This window comes from Danio rerio, chromosome 22, assembly GCF_052040795.2.
Source record: "Danio rerio strain M-AB ecotype USA chromosome 22, GRCz13ab, whole genome shotgun sequence".
NCBI lineage: Eukaryota > Metazoa > Chordata > Actinopteri > Cypriniformes > Danionidae > Danio > Danio rerio.
In genome coordinates this window covers 7172667-7193375 of record NC_141042.1, presented here as the reverse complement: position 1 = coordinate 7193375, position 20709 = coordinate 7172667, and the positions used below count along the sequence as shown (strand labels likewise).

At 35.9% G+C, this 20709-nt stretch overlaps 1 protein-coding gene and 1 long non-coding RNA gene across 4 annotated transcripts in view; one reads left to right on the top strand and one right to left on the bottom strand.

The window, feature by feature from the left end:
* Window positions 1-20393, top strand: part of si:ch1073-188e1.1 — a 75089-nt gene extending 54696 nt beyond the window's left edge. For all 3 annotated transcript variants that reach the window (XM_087303473.1, XM_087303474.1, XM_087303475.1), the window contains 9 exons: window positions 968-1059; window positions 3919-3975; window positions 6733-6772; window positions 10413-10748; window positions 13388-13753; window positions 14072-14182; window positions 15744-15769; window positions 17112-17220; window positions 17352-20393. In XM_087303473.1, the coding sequence (XP_087159599.1) occupies window positions 968-1059; window positions 3919-3975; window positions 6733-6772; window positions 10413-10748; window positions 13388-13753; window positions 14072-14182; window positions 15744-15769; window positions 17112-17183 (1100 nt within the window). In that variant the 3' untranslated portion in view covers window positions 17184-17220; window positions 17352-20393. The remainder of the gene's footprint in view (window positions 1-967; window positions 1060-3918; window positions 3976-6732; window positions 6773-10412; window positions 10749-13387; window positions 13754-14071; window positions 14183-15743; window positions 15770-17111; window positions 17221-17351) is intronic.
* LOC147838372 (uncharacterized) overlaps window positions 1-20709 on the bottom strand; it is a 280547-nt gene that overhangs the window by 37046 nt on the left and 222792 nt on the right. The window lies entirely within an intron of this gene.

Below are 20709 nucleotides of genomic sequence, written 5' to 3'. Positions count from 1 at the left end.
TTTTTTAAAATATTGAGAAATGAAACAATTAAAATAAAAACAAATATAATGACCTTACCTTTCTGTTAAAAAGTTGAACTCAAATTAGGGAGATTAACTAATATGGCTAAAAAAAAAAAAAAACAGCTCTGAAATTGTACTTTGCTGTTGCTTGCTACTAGATTGAGTGTCACTAGCAATACTTTTTAACAAGACACTCCTCGTGTGGTGGCCAGTGGTACTTTTTTTAGGTGCTGATTGTTGTAGTTCCTCGTGCTGTAGCAACAATTCTTCAAATCACCTGTTTTTGTTCTCTGTCTGTGACTTTAAAACCAAATTATTTCCATAATAACGATGTCCTGATTTTCCTTGTTATTAATCAGTCTGTTAATGCTTCTGAAGCAGCAAATGTCATCATCCAGGCTTTCCTGTTTGTTTGTTTTTGTTTTGTTTTGTTGTGGGCATATCACATAGCTTTGCATTTCTGATTGGGCAGAACTAAAGTGTGCTCACTCAATTGGCTAGTAAGACTGTCACACACAGACAGCAGTTACGCATTTGCTTTGGGTGGGGGAAATTAAACAGTACATTCACTTGCAGCCTCTTGCTATTAGCTTATCACAACGTTTCAAATTGCAATTGCGATTCGATTTGGATTAATTACACAGCCCTACATAGGACCCTGGCAATTTATGGGCCCAGTGAGCAGTAGGGCAGCACGTTACTTAATACCGTAAAAAGTTTTTAATATCTCAATATTTTAAGAAAATGTATTATATCATCTTTGAAATGAGTTACAAAAGTTTGGTGTTTGTATCGCAGTGTCGATGGGGTGGGACAGTAAATTTGACATTGTTCTCTTTTCTGGCTCAGTCTCACAAAATTTGTCAAAGTCGTGAAAAGTTTATCGTTGAGTTTTTTTTATTTTTTATTATTTGAGCAAATAGGACTATATTTTAAAAACATTGTTGTACTCTTCCATTCACAGCTCTCTACGTTTACCCACTTTTGATGACTTCTACTGCTGAAAAACCTGGAAATTGTTCATTTCCGAAGTTCAAGGCTTTTTCGAGGTTCAAGGTATTATATTTGATTTACTAAAGTCACACAAGTAGCAATTTCACATCTGTCAGATCCATAACCGAGAGGCTCATAACAGAGCTTTTTCCTCATAAATGCAAAAATCTAAAATAAAATAAAATCAGTTATGCTTGTTCTAGCCAACTCTTATGCTTTTGATGAGCATTGTTTCTTTTGGGTTGTGCAGTTTAATTCACAGACATTCTACAAAATATGTTTTGTACTGCAAGCTTGCAGACTTTTTTGGTTACATCCATACACTTGTTAATTTTCCTCATTTTATGTACAAAACATGTTTACAGATTGATATTTCATAACTCTGTGTGGGCAGTTGTTTTGGAGAATATAAACAGATGTTTCAATATACTGTTAACATATACTTTCTCTGTGAATTTATGTTTGAGTTTTTACTGCAAATGTTACATCCATTACACTGGAATGGCTCACATAACAAGCAGAGTACCCATGGGGTCTTAAAAGCATTGAAAAAGTCTTAAATTTGATAATCTCAAATTAAGGCCTTAATAGCCTTGAATTTGGTTACAAAGGTGTTATTTTATTTATTTATGTTTGCCTTTCCTAGGATTAAACTTCACACTATAGCAAAATTAACTGTTACTAATCTAGGCTAATTAAAAAATTCACGCAGCGTAATGTTGAGTGACCACCCCCCCAAATATAAAACTGTGTATGCACCAAGATATCAAATTGAATCGAATCGATGGCATAATAATCGTAACCAAACCGTTAGACCAGTGTAGGTTCACACCTATAATTTCTACATTAGAAGCATTGCCACCACAGCCAAGGAACATCCTATCTTAGGCCCCGTTTACACTAATGCGTTTTAGTTTAAAAACGCATAAGTTTTGCTACGGTTACGCCAACCGTTCACACTATGCCGGAGTTCTCGAGCGCCGAAAACGGAGCGTTTCGAAAACGCTGGAGAGGCCGTTTTCATTCTGAAACGCTGCTGCTCCGTCTCAGTGTGGATGATTGAAAACGGAGGCGGGGCTGCAGACATTCGCCTCTCTGATTGGGGCTTTTCCTTAATATTAAGTAGCCTACACACAGTTCAGTCCTGCATCTTCTCCGTGTAAGTTCAGACTTCGCAAGTTTGATCAAGGCTGCAGTCTCTTCTTTTCAGTTTGATATGGAAAACAGACTATACCGAGGACACGGGTAAATCTTCAAAGGGAACAGTGTACTTTATGACTACATTCACATCACCCTGGCTACGTTGTTTCACTTTCTCAACAATAAAATGTAAACATGATATAAGGAACTGCCTATTTTCATTTTAATATTAACAACTAAACAGACAGCAGAAACGTTGAGGCGCCGTGCTGCATATATGAGCGTCATCTTCACTGTGTGGATATTTATAACAAAACGGAGCCGATAACAACTGCCTCCTTTCAATTTCAGTGAAAATACGAAACCTTCTCTTTTGGTGAATATCAGTTTTAATCGATAATGGCCATTATAAAAGTATAAAATACAATAAGTTTTTACATTATAGGAAATAAAGGCAAGCCATCAGTCAATATACAGAATGCATGTGCTTACATTAATCATTAACTTATCTTTGCGCTCAGCCAAAACACGTTACCTGAGAACAAGTAATAGATTCCAGTGACCAAAGTCAGGGAATATGTCGTTAAAGACAACAAGATGAATGAAATATCACGTTTAATAAATATAGTGAGATTAAATCCAGCGGGAGATGCTTGATGAAAAGTCCGACTAGCACAGCTCTCATCTGGGTAGATTGGCTGCAGCGCTTGCCTGAGTGTGTGTGTGTGGTCACGTGATGTGCGTTTTCAGCGTTTTGGTGTGGACGGAGAGCTGTTAAGAAACGCTGGGTAAAACGCGAGTGTGGACGCGGATCGTTTTCATTCTAAAACGCCGTTTTAAAACTAAAACACATTAGTGTAAACGGGGCCTTACTGTGGCTCAACACCAACTTTACGGCAAACGCGTAGAGAAAAAGCCACAAGCTAAAGTTGACAGGACTCTAGAGTCTGAGCGAAAAATTGCAGATACAATTTTATACAGATTTGACAAATTTATACAGATTTGAAATTTTTCCCTCATAATTCTGTCAGAATGGGTACCAAGTTGGCAATGAATTTCATTTAAAATGGTATTAAAAATGTTTTTAAAAGCCTTGAATTTTATTTGGAGGATCCCTGGGGTACCCTAAACAAGTTTTAATAAAAATGTTTCAACTTTAATATTTGTTTATTTTAATGTATTAAGGTAGTGACTTATTTCTGTCTTTTTAAATGAGTTAAAGTTTTTTTTCCTGCCCATTTACACAGAATCTTTGATCTGCAGATCAGTTCTAGTACTTTATTTCACATAAAAGGTCAAACAACACCAGAATAATCTTGTACAAATAACTTTATTTCTCTCCTTTATTATAAAAAATACCAACTTTTACAGAATTTTCCAATTACCTGTTTTATAGGATAAATGCAATGATTAACCTTAAACGATATATTTCTTATTTTATTTCCAATACAAAACGTTTTTATGCGCTCGTGCTAGCAATTACGTGTTACGTGTTCTAACCACGTGTTACGTGCTCAAACCACGTGTTACGTGCTCTAACCACATGAAACGTGCTCTTAACCACGTGTTATGCACTGTAACAGCGTGCTACATGCTAAAACCGTGAGTGCCAAAACCGAGTGTAAAAGTTTTAGGAAAACCAATAGAATAGACGAATGTTCTTCGAATATTTACTTTTGAAGAATGTGATGTGTGTTTCTAAGTTGCTTTGAGTCGAGTTTATGGTGATTATCAGAGAGGCTCTGGGCAGAAGTGAATGTGAAACCTGCCGTTTGTTTACAGGTACTGGAAATCCACTCAGGGGGCTGGCTGGCTGCACAATATCATCTAGCTTTTCTGGTATCGTATCATTTTACTCAGACTTTATGCTGTGTTTCAGACCCATGAATTTTATGAAGGGATATCTGACTTCTGCCTTCAATGTGTTCCAGTCAATCAGTCATGTGTACAGTATATGGAAATAAATACGAAAGAATTCTTACATAAAATACTATGTTTTTGAACAATACTAAACAGATTTCGTGTGGGTCCTGAAATGCATGAATTTCAGTCTAATGTTTCAAGGATTGAAAAGGGATTATAGTTTGGATAAAGTACTGAGTATAAATTTGGATAAAGTATTTAGATAAATTTATTTAAATATGTAATAATTATATTTATGCGTAAAAACTGGAGTCTGCACTAGGGCTGTAACGATACACGATATAAAATCGAAATCGGTGTGATAAGGGAGAATCGCCACACCCAGTGACTACCTTTCCAATAACGTCACGCGTGCCTGCAAAAGTTCAGCTAGTTAAAGAAGAATGTGAGGAAACACTTTTTTTTCTGCTCGACATTACGAGCACTGCTCCGTTTAAGCCCTTGCAATTAGCGTTTAACCGGGAAAGCTCGCACAGAGCTCTTAGTAAGGGACCATCTAAATGTGTCAGGAATATCAAAAACAAAACCAACTTAACCCCTCTTGACAACCAACAACGGCAGAAACATTGCCAGTGCTGTCAATGCATTGTTGTTAATGTGGCTGCGCGGAGAGGGATGTGCGTTCACCAGATGCCCCGACTCCTCTGCAGAGGAAACTTTTCTGTAACCGTGCTGTGCGCTTTCTGTTTGAACCTTTGAGAGTTAACGTTACGTGCTGACTGACAGCGCGATGCGTGAGGCCAGGAAACAGGACGAAGCTTTCAGTTAAGATGAACACAGTTTCTATAGTTATACTTTATTTATAGATAAAGGTATATGGCTGCATATAATCACTCTATCTTGCTGGAGTTTATAGCCGTTTCGCTTTACTTCAGGACGCATAATGCCGCTCTGAAGGTCTAATCGCTTAAGTTATCCAGAGCTGTATGAATGTACAAATCCTGTATATCACAATATTATTAAATATTACAATTGTAACAACACAGACAGCAACACTTATGCACAATCGATACCCAGCTGATTCAGTCGTTTCATAAGAGGACCGCGCCTCTTCTCTTCTTTTTTCCTTGTCAACATAAAGGCAGTGAGATGCGCCTTGTTTTCGGCTTTTAAAGCATGTATGCACATTAATGCAATAGCATATTTAAACAACAAAACTGTTTACAAAAAGTCTACATATGCGCGCATGTTGTTGTCTTTTCATCACGCAGCACGCACTTGAACCGCGAGGGAGAGAGAGGAAACCATCAGGACATATTCTTTATAATGATTTCTATTAAAATGTAAAAGGTTTTGTTATTATAATAATAACAGCGGGGCATTAAATAAATGCATATTTTACGTGGAGCAGGCAATTTGAGGAAGACTGCGATTTTTATTTGACGGAAGAAAAAACATGATTGGAAAAAAACATCCTATGCCGGTTGTTAAAAAGAATCAGTCAGTATTTTCGTTTTGTAATATAAATTAATTATTTAAATGAAAAAACAAAAATCGTGATACGAATCGAATCGTGGGTTTGGTGTATCGTTACAGCCCTAGTCTGCACATTTGCATGTGTTATATGCCTTTAAAAATATGTGGCCTTTAATTAAGCTGAAGACAGATTGTTTGGATTTGAACTTTATGAGTAAATAATACATTAAGTTAAAATAAATTTAAGGTGAAAGATGACACATTTAAGATTGAAGTACATGACATTTAAATGGCTAAATTACAGTTATTCAATACTGAACTTGGTGCAAACATACTTTCAGAAATGCTGTTGAATACCATACTATATCAGATGCTGTTTATTCTATAGTACTGTTTAAGTATGTAAAATATGTATTTGGCACACTTGTAAAGTGCTGGAAAAATGTAAAATTCCACCTGTAAAGTACCTGTAAAGTACTTAAATTGGCGAGGCAGTGGCGTAGTAGGTAGTGCTGTCGCCTCACAGCAAGAAGGTTGCTGGTTCGAACCTTGGCTCAGTTGGCGTTTCTGTGTGGAGTTTGCATGTTCTCCTTGCCTTCGCGTGGGTTTCCTCCAGGTGCTCCGGTTTCCCCCACAGTCCAAAGACATGCGGTACAGGTGAATTTGGTAGGCTAAATTGTCCGTAGTGTAAGAGTGTGTGTGTGTGGATGTTTCCCAGAGATGGGTTGCGGCTGGAAGGGCATCCGCTGCTCAAAAAAATTGCTGGATAAGTAGGCGTTTCATTCCACTGTGGCGACCCCAGATTAATAAAGGGTCTAAGCCGACAAGAAAATGAATGAATGAATAAAAGTACTTAAATTTGACTTTGGAAAAGGTGTAAGAACTCTGACTATAGTAAAGTAGGTAACACTTTACAATAAGGTTCATTAGTTAATGCATTTACTAACATAAACTAATTATGAACAACACTTGTACAGCATTTATTAATCATAATTAAACATTTACTAATGCATTATTAACATCCAAGTCCGTGCTTGTTAACTCCGTGAGTTAACATGAACTAACAATGAACAACTGTATTTTCATTAACTAAAATTTACTAACATGAATAAATACTGTAGTAAATGTATTGTTTATTGTTTGTTCATGTTAGTAAATGCATTAATTAACATTAACTAATAAACCTTATTGTAAAGTGTGACCGTAAAGTACTTGAATTAATCTCAATTAATTAATTTCAATAATTTTTCCTTTCAGGTCAAAATGAACATCAAAGTGCTAATCATTCTATCAGTTGGTAAGTTTGATATGATTTTTTTTTTGATTGTATCAGTTTTTTAAGGCTTTAATAACTCTACACTTTTCATAAATCCATTTATTACTTCATAACTGTTGCTGTTATACAGTTAAATAGATGCTTTTAGACACAAGTTTTTGTTGTTTTGACCAAAATAAGTAGCTAGTAACAACAATAGACAAAGATGTCTTTTAATGATTATACATAATTTTTAAATAAATGTCTTAATGAAAAATGTATGTATAAAAATGGGTCAGGTGTGGGCCAAAATCTTATTTTAAAGTCAACATTGAAATGTTTTCCTTTTTGTTTTATATTTAAAGGGGTTGGACAAAGAAAATGAAACGCTAGTCAATTTAGTGTCATTAGGCTTCATGGCTAAACTTGAGTAGCCTGGTGGCCAGTCTTCATTGATTGCACATTTCACCAGTAAGAGCAGAGTGTAAAGGTTAAATTAGCAGAGGAATGACATAGTTTTATTTATATTCTAATGCGCACAACATTATGGGTGGTGTATCAGAGTTCAAAAGAGGACAAACTGTTGGTTTGCATCTCGCAAACTAATCTGTGACCTAGACAGCAAGCCTTTGTGATGTATCAAGAGCCACATTATCCAGACTAATGTCAGCAAACCACCAAAAGCAACCTGTGGCTGCCGTCACATCATCCATCTAAGTGGATGCTGCACACTGGTGGTGGTGACCCCTGGTTTAAATGATGTGCGCACTTTCGGTTTCACTTTAACTGCAGAGTGAGCTTATGTCATGGCTGCTGTCACTTTAAGAAAAATAAAAGAAACATGGAAATCCTACTTCCTGTGCAGCTCCTAATCGATTGTTCAATGCAACAAACTGAACGTTATTTACAACTTTATTACCTGTTATTCAAAGCTTATGCAGGCTCTGTTCCCTGTAGACATCATTTACGGACATGTGTGTGTCCTCTTGTTAGTAACCAAATAGTACGTCAGCTCAAATGTCAATTCGTGGTCATAAATACAGCAGTACATTAAGACAGAAATGACATTTTTGGGTGAATTATACCTTTTATAAATACAGTAGGACACTTAGAGCACCATTCAGTTGCCTTTATGCTTCTCCCAATCTTGAAAATATAATTGGCTGAAATGTAAACTTGCTGGATTATGATCATACAGGGAGTCGAATCGAGATCGCAATCGTTTTTTGATTAATTGTGCATCCATACTGCAGAATTAAATGTGCACCTCAACTCTCCTGTTTCCACCAAACTGTTTATCAGGAGGTCTACAGGGTCAATATACATGGCTTGGCCGCTATGGCCAAATCTTGGTCACTCGTGCCAATGCCAAAGTACGTTTTTATGGTGCCAACAGTGAGAATATTGGGCTGTGGTAAAATGTGAAACATGTATTGCTCTCTGATGTGTCCATCTTCACAAGTTACTGTGTGGAGAAGTCCCAAAGAAGTGTACCACCCAGACTGTTAAATGCTCAGAATAAAGCATGGGGGTAGATCAGTGATGGTTTGAGGTGCAATATCATGGCATTCCCTGTGCTAGATAGCGTTTTGCTGCAAAGGACTACTGAACCATACTGGGGGACCATGTGCACCAATTGGTTCAAACATTGCTGAATGCGGTGCTGTATATCAGGATGAGAATGCACCAATACACACAGCAAGACTGGTGACAGAGTAGTTTGATGACTGTGAAAGTGAAGTTGAACATCTCCCATGGCCTGCACAGTCACCAGAACTAAATATTATTGAGCCACTTTGGGGTGTTTTAGATGAGCGAGTCGGGAAATGTTTTCCTCCGCCAGCATCACAAAGTGACCTGGGGCATCATGTAGGAAGATTTGCATTGATATGCACAAAGCTGTAAATGTGTAACACAGTAAAAAATTCAGATGTATGAAACACTGCGTACGCCGAATCCCATGCATATTCTCTTTGTACATCTGAATTAAAGTGAAACTGAGCGCAACATGCACAAGCGCAAAACCCCTCCCTGCCTCCTCCCCCTAATAAATGTGGTAATGACTCTACTTTGGCAAAACCAAATAAAGAAGCAATGGCAAAAGCAAGCAAAAAGAGAAACTTTGAACAGAGTGTGAATTGGAGGTACTCCTATCGGAGGTAGACTGGAGAAAAACTGTCATTTGCAAGTTTGTCCTCTGGAATTAATAACAAAAGAAAAAAATAGAGTGGGAGAGTTTAGCTGATGTGGTTAACACAGTGGGGTTTGAACATCGCGCTGTGAGTGAATTAAAAAAAGAAATTGTAAAGGTGTAAAATGTTGTAGTCTATTTAGGCTAAGTGTAAATAGCACACCTCGTTGGAATGAGCTAGTTGGGTTATTCCCGCCCATCACCGTTTAATTGACAGAGAACATAACTAAAGAGAGTGACAAACAGCAGCGTGAGTGGCATAGCTCGTAAAGTGCATGGCAGCATGTTTTGACACGTTTGATCATGAACTATGTTCGAACCCAGCATCTGATGAATTCAATCTTTCTTTTCCCCCCATTACATATCACATTTTGCCTACTCTTCATCACGAGGAAGACAAGTAGGAATCATTAATAAGTCTGTGTATTATGTTAATTGAACTTGAGCATAATATTTTATTTGCACAATTATTAATTGGAAATGTTTGCGATTCATGTATGCAAATTCATCTTCAGATGGCGCCTTTATAGCAATGTGCGTGCAGTCGATCGCTCCGATTACATTGGGGAAAATTGCGATTGCTGCAAATTGCGCTTTAATGTTTGGCTTGTCAACTGCATGGTATGGAAACCTTATGAACCTGCTAGACATGCAGATGATTCCGTCCCATACAGCTGCCATTGTACGACTCAAAGGTACTTTGTAGTGTGCAGTTTAACATAATTGCCTCTAGGAGTCGCCAATGAAAATAAAACAAACACACACAAGAAATGCACGTACGACAAAATATCATTAAAAAAAATATATATATGTTTTATTATTTTTGATTAAAAAAAAAAAAGAAAAATGTGCTGAAGATATACGTGTAAATGCAAAATGTGACTGAATCTCTCATTTGTTGTTTGATTAATGTTAAACAACAGTTACTTCAGAAATACACAGATAATGACCAACATTTGATTGATAGTAGGCTGTTAAAAACTAGCCTACAGCGCCACCTACTGTTAAAGAATAGGCTATATTGTCATCTGCTGTTAAAACTGCATTTGATTAAAAACTAGCCTATAGCATTGTCTGCTGTTAAAAAATCTATATTATATTGTCGTCTGCTGTTAAAACTAGTCTAGATCACCATTTGTTGTTTAAAAACTAGTCAAAAGTGCCATCTGCTGTTAATAACTAGCCTAGAGCACCATCTGCTGTTAAACACTAGCTTACTCGCATGATGTGCAAGTCAATGCAATGTTTTGTTGATTTCTCATTTAGCCCTTGTATCTATTAAGTATCTCTGTAGCCCACCCTCACACTTAATCACATTCTTAACTGCAGCTTCATAATCTCAGGAAGTAAAATCTTGATAGCAAACCACACACACACACACACACACACACACACACACACACACACGCACTTTGTTGTTGTATATTTTATATACATATTTGTTCCACTATCACAGATTGAATTATTATTAAATTTCAGTTCTTTTTCCAGGGTTTTTTGGAGCTGGTTCAGATAGAGCTTCTGTGTCCGTGATAGAGGGGGATTCAGTTACCCTACCCACTGATGTTATAATGATCCAGGAGCAAGATTTTAAATGGTATTTCAATGACACTCGCATAGCTCAAATGAATGGGGATCGCAGTTACTCCTGTACAGATGTTCACTGTAATGAAGGTACTGAGAGATTCAGAGGCAGACTGACGCTGGATCATCAGACTGGATCTCTGACCATCATCAACACCACAACCACAGACTCTGGAAATTATTCACTAGACGTTTTCAGCCAAGGAAATCACAATGTAAAAACTTTCAGTGTGTCTGTCTATGGTAAGACAAAATTTTAATATTAGGTATTAAATTATATATTTAATTGTGTTTATTACAGAATTGACATGTTCTTTCTCTTTCTTTTCTCTCTTTCTGCATCTTTAAATGCAACAGAATGACAAAACGTCATGGTTTGTAGAATCCTAAAACTACTGTAGAGAGTCCGAATAGTAGTGAACATTGATATTATGTTACGGCTTTATTTTATAATTTCTATTAGATTAATGTGCTGCAATAGTGAAAGATTGCCTTGTTTTCAAAGCTAGTCTGATAGAGGTGTGGAAATGTACCAGAATGGAAAGAAAAGGTAAACAACTTCTGAAAACTGTTCTGTAATGCTAAATCTTACAGCCACATTTGTTAACTACATTATACGCACTTTGATTTGCATTGAATTGCGAGCACCCGCACCCCAAATGACACTGGCAAGCACGTTTGTAAATCTTTTGTGCACAGCACGCTGCCATAATATGACTTTTTTGCACTTGTGTTTGTATAGATTGTACTAAGCACATTAATTGACTTTATTTAATTAATTAATTCAATTCAAAACTTGAATTGATTGACTTTAATTGCAGGACTTCCTTGCCTGGCTTCTTTTTGCTTGCTTTTTCACTTGCATTTATTTGTTTGCAAAGTACACATTGTGTCAGTTTGGTTTAATAGAAAGCTGTGTTGTTGTTACGTCTGTATTGGCTTTAGTATTTATGAGCAGCTTCTGGTGAGGGCAAAATGATCATAAATAATGAAAGAGAGGATTCATCCTTTAGTTTCTAATTTATTTATAGAAAGTTTTAATTTAATTGAATTTATTATTTTAGCATTTCATCATGGCTGCTTTTTTGATTAGGAAAACTAAATGCTATGTTATGACCTTTTCCAATGTGTTATGACACACCACATTTTATTTTTAAACACTTAATTGAGGGCTTTATGAAAACTGTATTGTACTACAGGGCTGTTGAGTGCTTGATTCTGATTTTCTGATGAATATTCTAAAGTTTGCCATTATTTTCAGATAAACACTCGGATAAAGTACATGGTGTGCCATTTATATGGATACACCGTAATTAAAGGGGAATGGCTGCTGATATTGCTGTGATGTTTGTGGCTCATTAGTATATGCGAGGCAAACTTTTCAAGATGGGTGGAGACCATGGTGGCCATTTTGAAGTCGGCCATCTTGGATACGACTTTTGTTTTTTCAATAGGAAGAGGGTCATTTGACACATCTAACTTATTGGGAATTTCACAAGAAAATGGTTTGGTTTTGGTTTTAACGTAACTTCATGTTTTCATGAGTTATTTACAAGTTTCTGACCACTTATAAAATGTGTTCAATGTGCTGACCATTGTGTTGGATTGTCAGTGCAACCCTCTTCTCCCACTCTTAACACACTGAATACCGCAGGAGAAATGCCAGCACAGACTTTCAGTATCCGGAGTTTCAGGTGCTGCACATCTTGTATCTTCACACCATACAACTGCCTTCAGATGACCCCAAAGATAAAAGTCTAGAGACCTTGGGGGCCATTCAATAACGCATGAAAGAACAAAGTTACGTTAAAACCAAGCTCACCATTGTTTTTCTTATGAAATTCCCAGTAAGTTTGATGTGTTAAATGACCCTCTACCTATTGAAAAAACAAAAGTTGGATTCAAGATGGCCGACTTCAAAATGGCCACCATGGCCACCACCCATCTTGAAAAGTTTGCTCCCTCACATATACTGATGTGCCACAAACAGTATGTTAGTATCATCAACTATTCCCATTTTATTAAGGTGTTTCCATAAAAATGGCCCACCCTGTAGTTCCAGGCATTACAGTTCCATATCACTATGCTAAATGATTTCAGCTAAATTAACAGCTACAACAGTCAAATATCACAACAGAAGGCTTTAATGAGTTGTGTAAGAAGCTAGTTTTACACACAAATATCAATTTGGTGATGTTATTGCTCATGAAAATTTCCTGCAGTTTAATCATAACGTCATGTTAAAGCAGCTTTCATAACATTATTTATCAATATGTGGCACTTTTTTGGAATATCGGAAGCTATAGAAATAAAAAATGTAAAATGGGAAATACGTTAAGAACATTGTTTTTGTTTACATTCCTTAAAATAGTCTACAATACAACATCCAAACAATGACTTTAGCTTTGAGAATGGTAGTTTAAGTGGAATAACTTTACCACACTTCGGTGTGCATTATTTTTTAAGATTTCAAGGAGCAATTCAGTTTTTTTGCTTTAAAAATTTTTCAAATATTCGAAGATAACTAATAAATATTAGTCTATTTTCTTCTAAGGAGAGCTAAGCAGTTTTCTTGGAAGAATTAACATAATATGATAACATGATATGGTCCTCTTTTTCCTGTGGTGATTTGTATTGTGGTAGCTTTGGTCTTTTGATGGACTTAAATATGGAGGCTGTTTTTCTTTCATTGGTGATCCATTAGTTTGAATTGTGGGGGTTACTCTGATCAGGGAAATGTTTCTTATACAATCTCTTTCCTTTTCCTGTAGTTGAGTTTGTAATTGTGCAATTATGGGATGTTTGGTTCTTGTAGAAATGTGTGTTTTATAGTCTTGTGTTCACCTAAAATGCCTTCATTCAGTTGTTGGTTTGTGGTTTAGGGGTCTCTGCTGCGCTAATAGCTGAAGTGAGGAGAATTTCAGTGGAAGAGGGAAAATCTGTAAATTTGGATTCCGGTGTTGCAAGAAAACCAAATAATGACCTGACGACCTGGCATTTTAATGACATCCTCATTGCTGAGGTCACTGGAGAACAGAGTAGGATTTGTACAAATGACCAGTGCATGAAGCTATTTAAGGACAGACTGAAGCTGGACAATCACACTGGATCTCTGACCATCACGTACATCACAACTGAACAGGCTGGACTATACAAGCTTTTCATGGTCAGCAGCGGATCCAGCATTCGACGCCGCCGTCGTGAAAACAGCAAGCCCATCGTAAAAAACTTCCGCGTTGATGTCACTAGTAAGCATTACTTGATCAGGTTATTTCCTTTAAACAACTTTAAAATATAGTTTTTGACAGTTGCTGCAACAAACACATCTGCTCTGAAGTCTAATGTTATGTTAGTAACATTTATTATGCTTAAAATGAGTTTTCCAGTGGTCCATTGCTGCTTACTATTTTATAACACTGTTTTACTGGCTGCTCTTGAAAAGCCACTCATTAAATCATACCATAAAATTTAGATGTAAACATCAGAAAGTTGTTCATATCAGATTGACTGGATGGTTTAACTTTTGTTCTCTTGTAATGATTGTTGCCTGTCTTTATCAATTTCAGAATCAGGTCTGTCTCCTGCCCTTATCCCAATATGTGTTGCTGTTGCTCTTCTCATTGTTGCCATTTTTGCTGGATGGATTTGCTATCAAAAGAACCAACAAGGTGATAACAGTGAGTATTACAAAACAGTTGATTTAAGAAGAGAGAATTGAAGCTAACAAGACCGGACTTTTAGATGTAAACATCAGGGCACACCAAGCCCTTGTCTGGGCCAAAACAAAGCACTTGAACACACCAAATAGATTGTAATCTACCCTGTGTGCTCTGCACCTGCATGAGAGAATATACCTTTCCATACCTGCAGGTGGCAGTAGTCTGTATTGTCATTTCAAGACAAACCAAAACTGGTACTGTACTGTGGTAAAGTCTAGATATGAAAGTGTGATATGCATATAAATATAGCATAATTTTATGTAACACTATAACAATAATTAATATTTTACAGTAATGTGACAGTTGGGGTTGGGGTAGACATTAAAAAATACAATTTATTGGGTACTTTATTAGATAACATAAATGATACAGAGTACAACTACTGTTTTTACCTTATTGTGTGAGTTAGGGTACTGTGTAATTGGGTTTGGCGTGGCGGTAGACGTTTATAAAATACAATTAATGGGACATTTAATAAATAATATAAATAATTCTCATTAACTTCCGGACACAACCTTATCTGATCAAGTAACATCCTTGTACTGTAAACTGTAAACACAACAGCATTTGAGTATAAATCTTATGAGGATTTTGCAATGCAATGATATGGATCAATATATTGTTCAAGTTACAAACAATATGATGTTTTTATTTATTTGTGTAAAATACTAATACTGCTATAATCGACAAATAACATATCTATGGCTAAGAATATTGATATTGTATTGCGACAAGATTTTCAATTTACAAGTTCAGTATTTACTTTTTTTGCTCATTATAGAGGGATTCCCTTGTGCAAATGTTTTCTATCAAAAATTTCAATGGAAATGTTTAAAGACAGTCAGCTTTTTTGTTTTCCTTCTTGGCTTTGTTGTTTGCTTGGATTCACTACTTCTGATTCGCTAGCTAAACCATAGCTCAACAGCCAATCAGAGATTTGACCTGCTGAATCAGGTGAACTCCTTTGCTAAACCAAATAGCCAGACAGATGCTAGTCAATGACTGTCAGTTTGATGTGTCCTGATATTTAAGTTTCATTTTGTAACTACTAAACAGTGGGAAGTTCTCTGTGTGTATGTGAGCAGGAGTGTGTGACAGAGCATGCACATTATCTTCCAAACATTATAAATAAATGGCATGCTTTAGTGCTGAAGGATGCTAATGATCTCTGATGAGCTATTAATATAATAATGAGCTAATGAATTCCATGATGGCGGCAGCCTAGCTCTAAAAGGTATAATAAAACATGCCATTTTCTTCAAAATGGTTACATAAATCATATTTGTTTTATATATTTTTATGTTAGTGGAAATTAGTTTACAAAATAATGCAAACTTTTACTTCCACTTTGATTTTGCTTTCGTTGTGTTTGTAAGCCACATTGCTTCAGTTTGCTTGTTATTTGGTATCTGGCAATAGTGGGCCAAGTTTCTGACGGAAACCAATAAACCATGTGATAACATGTACTTGTGTTGTAATCAACTAAAATAATGTTTTGTTTTTGTCGTTGTTCAAATAGACCGCAGAAGGCAGAACACAGAGGAGGTGAGAAACTGAGCAATGAAGCTTCCTATCTACTGTGTGTGTGTGTGTGTGTGTGTGTGTGCGTGTGCGTGTGCGTGTGCGTGCGTGTTTATATGTATATATATATATATGTATATATATATATATATATATATATATATATATATATATATATATATATATATATATATATATATATATATGTGTGTGTGTGTGTGTGTGTGTGTGTGTAGTGTCTGAATTATTAACCCCCTTTTTATTTTCCTCGATTTCTGTTTAACAGACAGAAGATTTTTTTCAACACATTTCTTATCATAATAGTTTTATTAACTTATTTATAATAACTGATTTATTTTTATCTTTTTCATGATTACAGTAAATAATATTTTACTAGATTATTTCAACACATTAATATTCAGCTTAAAGAACAATTTATAAACACACACACACACACACACACACACATACATATATATATAATATCCATTATATATCATGAATGTTAAGCTTGAATTTATTTAAAGTGAAACTGAAACTAGTTGTGATAGTGTTATGTAGTAATCACACTCGCATTTAGTTTCAATTTCATTTTACATAAATTCAAGCTTAACATTCATGATATATAATGGACACCTAAAGTGATGTGGAAAACGCTTAGCATTTCTTGAGACCATTTTCCACATTCAAACCCACATTTTCCAGCCCCCGATGTTAAATATCACACTTAATCAACTTGCAAGTCCTGAAAGAAAAGTGACATTAAACTCACCCATTGAATCTTATTTGCTGCTCTACATAATTAATATCTCCCACCTTCTGACATTATTGTAGTTGCTGTTTATCATACAGCTCTTTCTGTGCAGACACTAATGAAAATAAAAGTGAAACTGCTCGCTTCGACTGTCTTGTGTTTTAGAGCCTCCAAATTAATCTTTATAAAGCTGATTTAAGATGGCTCTAAAGCAGGTCTGTGTCTGCATGGAATTCAGTCGCATGAAACAGTTTGTGTAAATACAAATGTTTTATACACTACAAGTTTGGTTTCTGTGCATTTGCAGTATAAAAAGTGCTTCAAGGCGTTAAACGTCAGCGAAAAGCATCCCAGTGTGCGCAAGCCTTTATTCAGGCAGTAGAAGCAGAGATTTTCTGTCAGTTTTAGTTTTGTTTTGCTGAGAAATTCACACATTATGATATTCAAACCTGTTTATTTTCTTTTGTGTTATAGTACTGACTGTCAATTCATTAACAGAAGCACTACATTACAAATAAAACCAAAATTTTTTGGCTTTTCTAAAAACTAATGTTTTATATTTGTGTAACTGAATCATTACTATCAATGCATGAACCCATGTTTTCTTAATAGCAACGTCAGGAGATAGCGTTGATGACCCCTCCAGATACTGCTGCAAACGGGACTTCACAGTCGCAATCGTAAAGCGAGGTAGCAGATGAAGACCTGTTAAACATTAAAGGTAATTTTCCAATCTTTTCAGTCCTCTGTATTATTATTATTTTTTAGTTCTGTACAGTTTGCATATTCTTGGCTTCATTTGTCCAGTATGATTGTTATATCATGTAATTATTGTGTTCTGTGTGTGTTTAGGACTGAATGAAGTTTAGGACTGAGATGAAGAGACCAACACCACTACCAGTAATAGGCAGTACCATAAGCAAATGTATTTGAAATGCTTATTTAACCTTTGGTGTTCATTGTGAATCACTTTTTTATTCAGGACCTCATTCAGGGATATAATTCTAGCTTTTTCCTCAGGTCTGTTAGGTGCACTTTGTTTAATATAATGCTGTGTATTCCTAAAATGTGTTTGCATTACCAAGGCACAACTTATCTGCATGGTCAGTTAGTGTTGTCATTTACTCATCCCTGGCTTGCTTCAATGGTGAATTCAATTAATCTTTATTTGTATAGCGCTTTTACAATGTAGATTGTGTCAAATCAGCTTAACACATAAGTTATAAGCTAGTAGATTAAAACTTTCAGTCCACATTTTAGAGTAGGATTTCTGTTTAGTTCAGTTCGGTGTGGTTTAATTTTCACTGCGGAAAGTACAAACACTTGAGAGCAAATCCATCATTGTGCAGCTCCACAAGTCCCAACCAAGCAATTTACAAGGTTACAGGTTTTCAACATTCTTAAAGTTTTATCTCAATCTTATTTTGTGTAGGGTAAGGGAAAAAAGATTAGCTGGTTTTAAACAAGTCAAGGTGACAGAAGTAAACACCAGCTACAGCAGAACCCTACTATTGACTGAAATGTAATGGATCAGTGTCTTGAAACTAGGGCTGTGCGATTATGGGCAAAATAAATCAATTACGCTATTCTTGAAAAAATTGCGATTTTCAATTAAAATTTTTGTCACACACAGACGTTTTACACTGGGAATCTGAAACATATCTCCAAAGGAAAACTATTAGATCATTATAAAAGACCTGTGAAATGTCTCTAAATCGCACATAAGTTAAAAAATAAAGTAAAAATCACCTAGTAAAGGTCGAACAAATTGTCTCTAGAACAGACCTACAGTATGGCAACACAAATAAATTGTGCGCGCACGTCAAACTCAAGTAAAGCTCCGATGATCTGCTTGACCACATATCAGAAGTAGTTGCTTTTACTTTTCTACGTATCGCTACGTATTGCGCTCGCATGTTGAGAGCCACACGCTCTTGGGTATTCCTGGCACACCTAGTTGAAAACAAACAGACAAGCTTCTTAAATGTAACTTTTCAGAATGCCGCACCGCAAATCACGTACCCAAAACTGACTGATAAGCTTCATACGTTGTATAAAATATGCACATTTTCATTCATTCATTTTCTTTTTGTCTTAGTCCCTTTATTAATCCAGGGTTGCAAACTCCACACAGAAACGCCAACTGACTCAGCCGAGGCTCGAACCAGAGACCTTCTTGCTGTGAGGCAACAGCACTGCCTACTGCGCCACTGCATCGCCTTTATACACATTTTGATAGACTAATTACCTCAAATGCAGAACACTCAAACACTGCAGTGTTTTTTAATTTTCTCCCTAAATAAAACTTGTATCAGAGCTGCAGCAATGTTTTGATAGTTTGTCATCCTCTGAGAAAAGATTGATGGTCGCCTAGCAAAAACAAAGGAGCATGTTAATAATGCTGAAGGAAGAGATATGCCGCGCGCTTTCCACACGCTATAAGACGCAATATATAACTGACCTACAAATGACCATTTTCTGCGATACATCAGCTTTCCTATTATTATCCTATAATTATTCCACACCACAGATGTTGACTTTTTTTTTTGGCACCAAGTCCTGTGCTGAACTCATCTCTGTTCAGTCTCCATGTCCAAATCGCGATTTCGATTTGATTTCAAATAATCGCGCAGCCCTACTTGAAACAGGTCTGCTGTAGAGTACTTTATATATCACATTGCAATTCAGGGTTTACTCAAAATTTTCGAACTGATTTTTAAAAAACATTTTTATTGATGCTGACATGAGGGCATTGCACTGGTTACAAATCCATCTGCTGCTGTCCTGAGACTGATGGAAAGTAGAGAGACATGGTGCAATTTAGTAATTTATTTATTGAACATCAGGCATGTTTGATGAACATAGCTAGCTGATAAAATGAAAAACGCAAATTGTCTGACCAAGTATCTCACCCGTTTATTGAGAAGCTATGTATAGGAAGGATTGTGGTACGGTTTAAGAAGGTACAGGTTAGAGCATATTTGTAAGCTATCAATAAGGGAAAGCATTTCTCTCTCTTAAGTTTATCTCATGCACTTTTATTCTAGCACTTCATGCTTTTCACTCAAGCTTTTGGCTAACAGCACACTTTAAAGGTTACGGTATGGACTGTGCACTGTTTGTTTACAAGTTTCTTGTATTTCACCTTATATTTTTTTGTATTTGATTAATCGTTCTAAGCTGTGAAGCAATTCAGGCCAGGAAAATGGCATTAAATGGCTCATACTTTAATTTGATACAGTACTCCACATAGTGAAAATTAAAACCAGGCTCCACTGCCCAGAATGGGAAATAGAGCAGTTATATTATGTAGCCTTTGTCTCATTAATGTTCTAGTGTTTTTGGCTATAATCACATAAAAACTCATAGGGTCATGGTTGACAAAAAGCTAAATAATATATATATATATATATATATATATATATATATATATATATATATATATATATATATATATTTTTTTTTTTTTTTTTTTTTTCTTTTTTTTGTAGTTGTGAGATTTTGGGGGGATTTACTGCAAAAACACAATAGTTGAACTTCATGACTGAATTGTATTAACTAAAACAGAAAATACTAACATTTTCCTGGCTCTGTAGCTGAACCAAAAACATGTGAAACGGGTAGCAAACATGTGAAACAGGTAGCAAACAAGCTTTAATATCTGAATGTACTGTAGCTTTTTGAATATTTTTGTAGCGTGTGTTTTAATTTGTCCACGTTCCTTTGCTCGTGTGTAAGAGTGATTGCACTGCTAAAACTAAGCCACTTTGCCAAACTTTATTTTGCCACTTTATATTTATATTTACTTTTATATGATGTTTTTTATTTCCTTTTTTAATAAACTTTTTTTTAACCTTTCTTTTTTGTACAAAAATAAAATGCTTTTTCTTCAAACTTGAATTCAATTTTCTGTGTTGGAAAAACAAGTAAAAAAGCAATTTACTAAAAGCTGAACACTGTTGAGTGTTAAAATGTGATATTTAAATAGATTTGAAATGCATCAAACCTATGTCTTTAACAGTTTTAGGATTCATCTTTTAATAACAATCGAACAAATCCTGACACAGGTGCAGTGCTTCTTGAAAAAGTATGCTTGTATGTTCTCGAGATCTACCTGAGCTCAAAGTCCCCTCTCGTCCTGCAAACGGGAGGGCTCGAGGATCTCATGAGCTCAGGGCTCTCTCCCAGGACAGTATGTCAAACTAGCTTA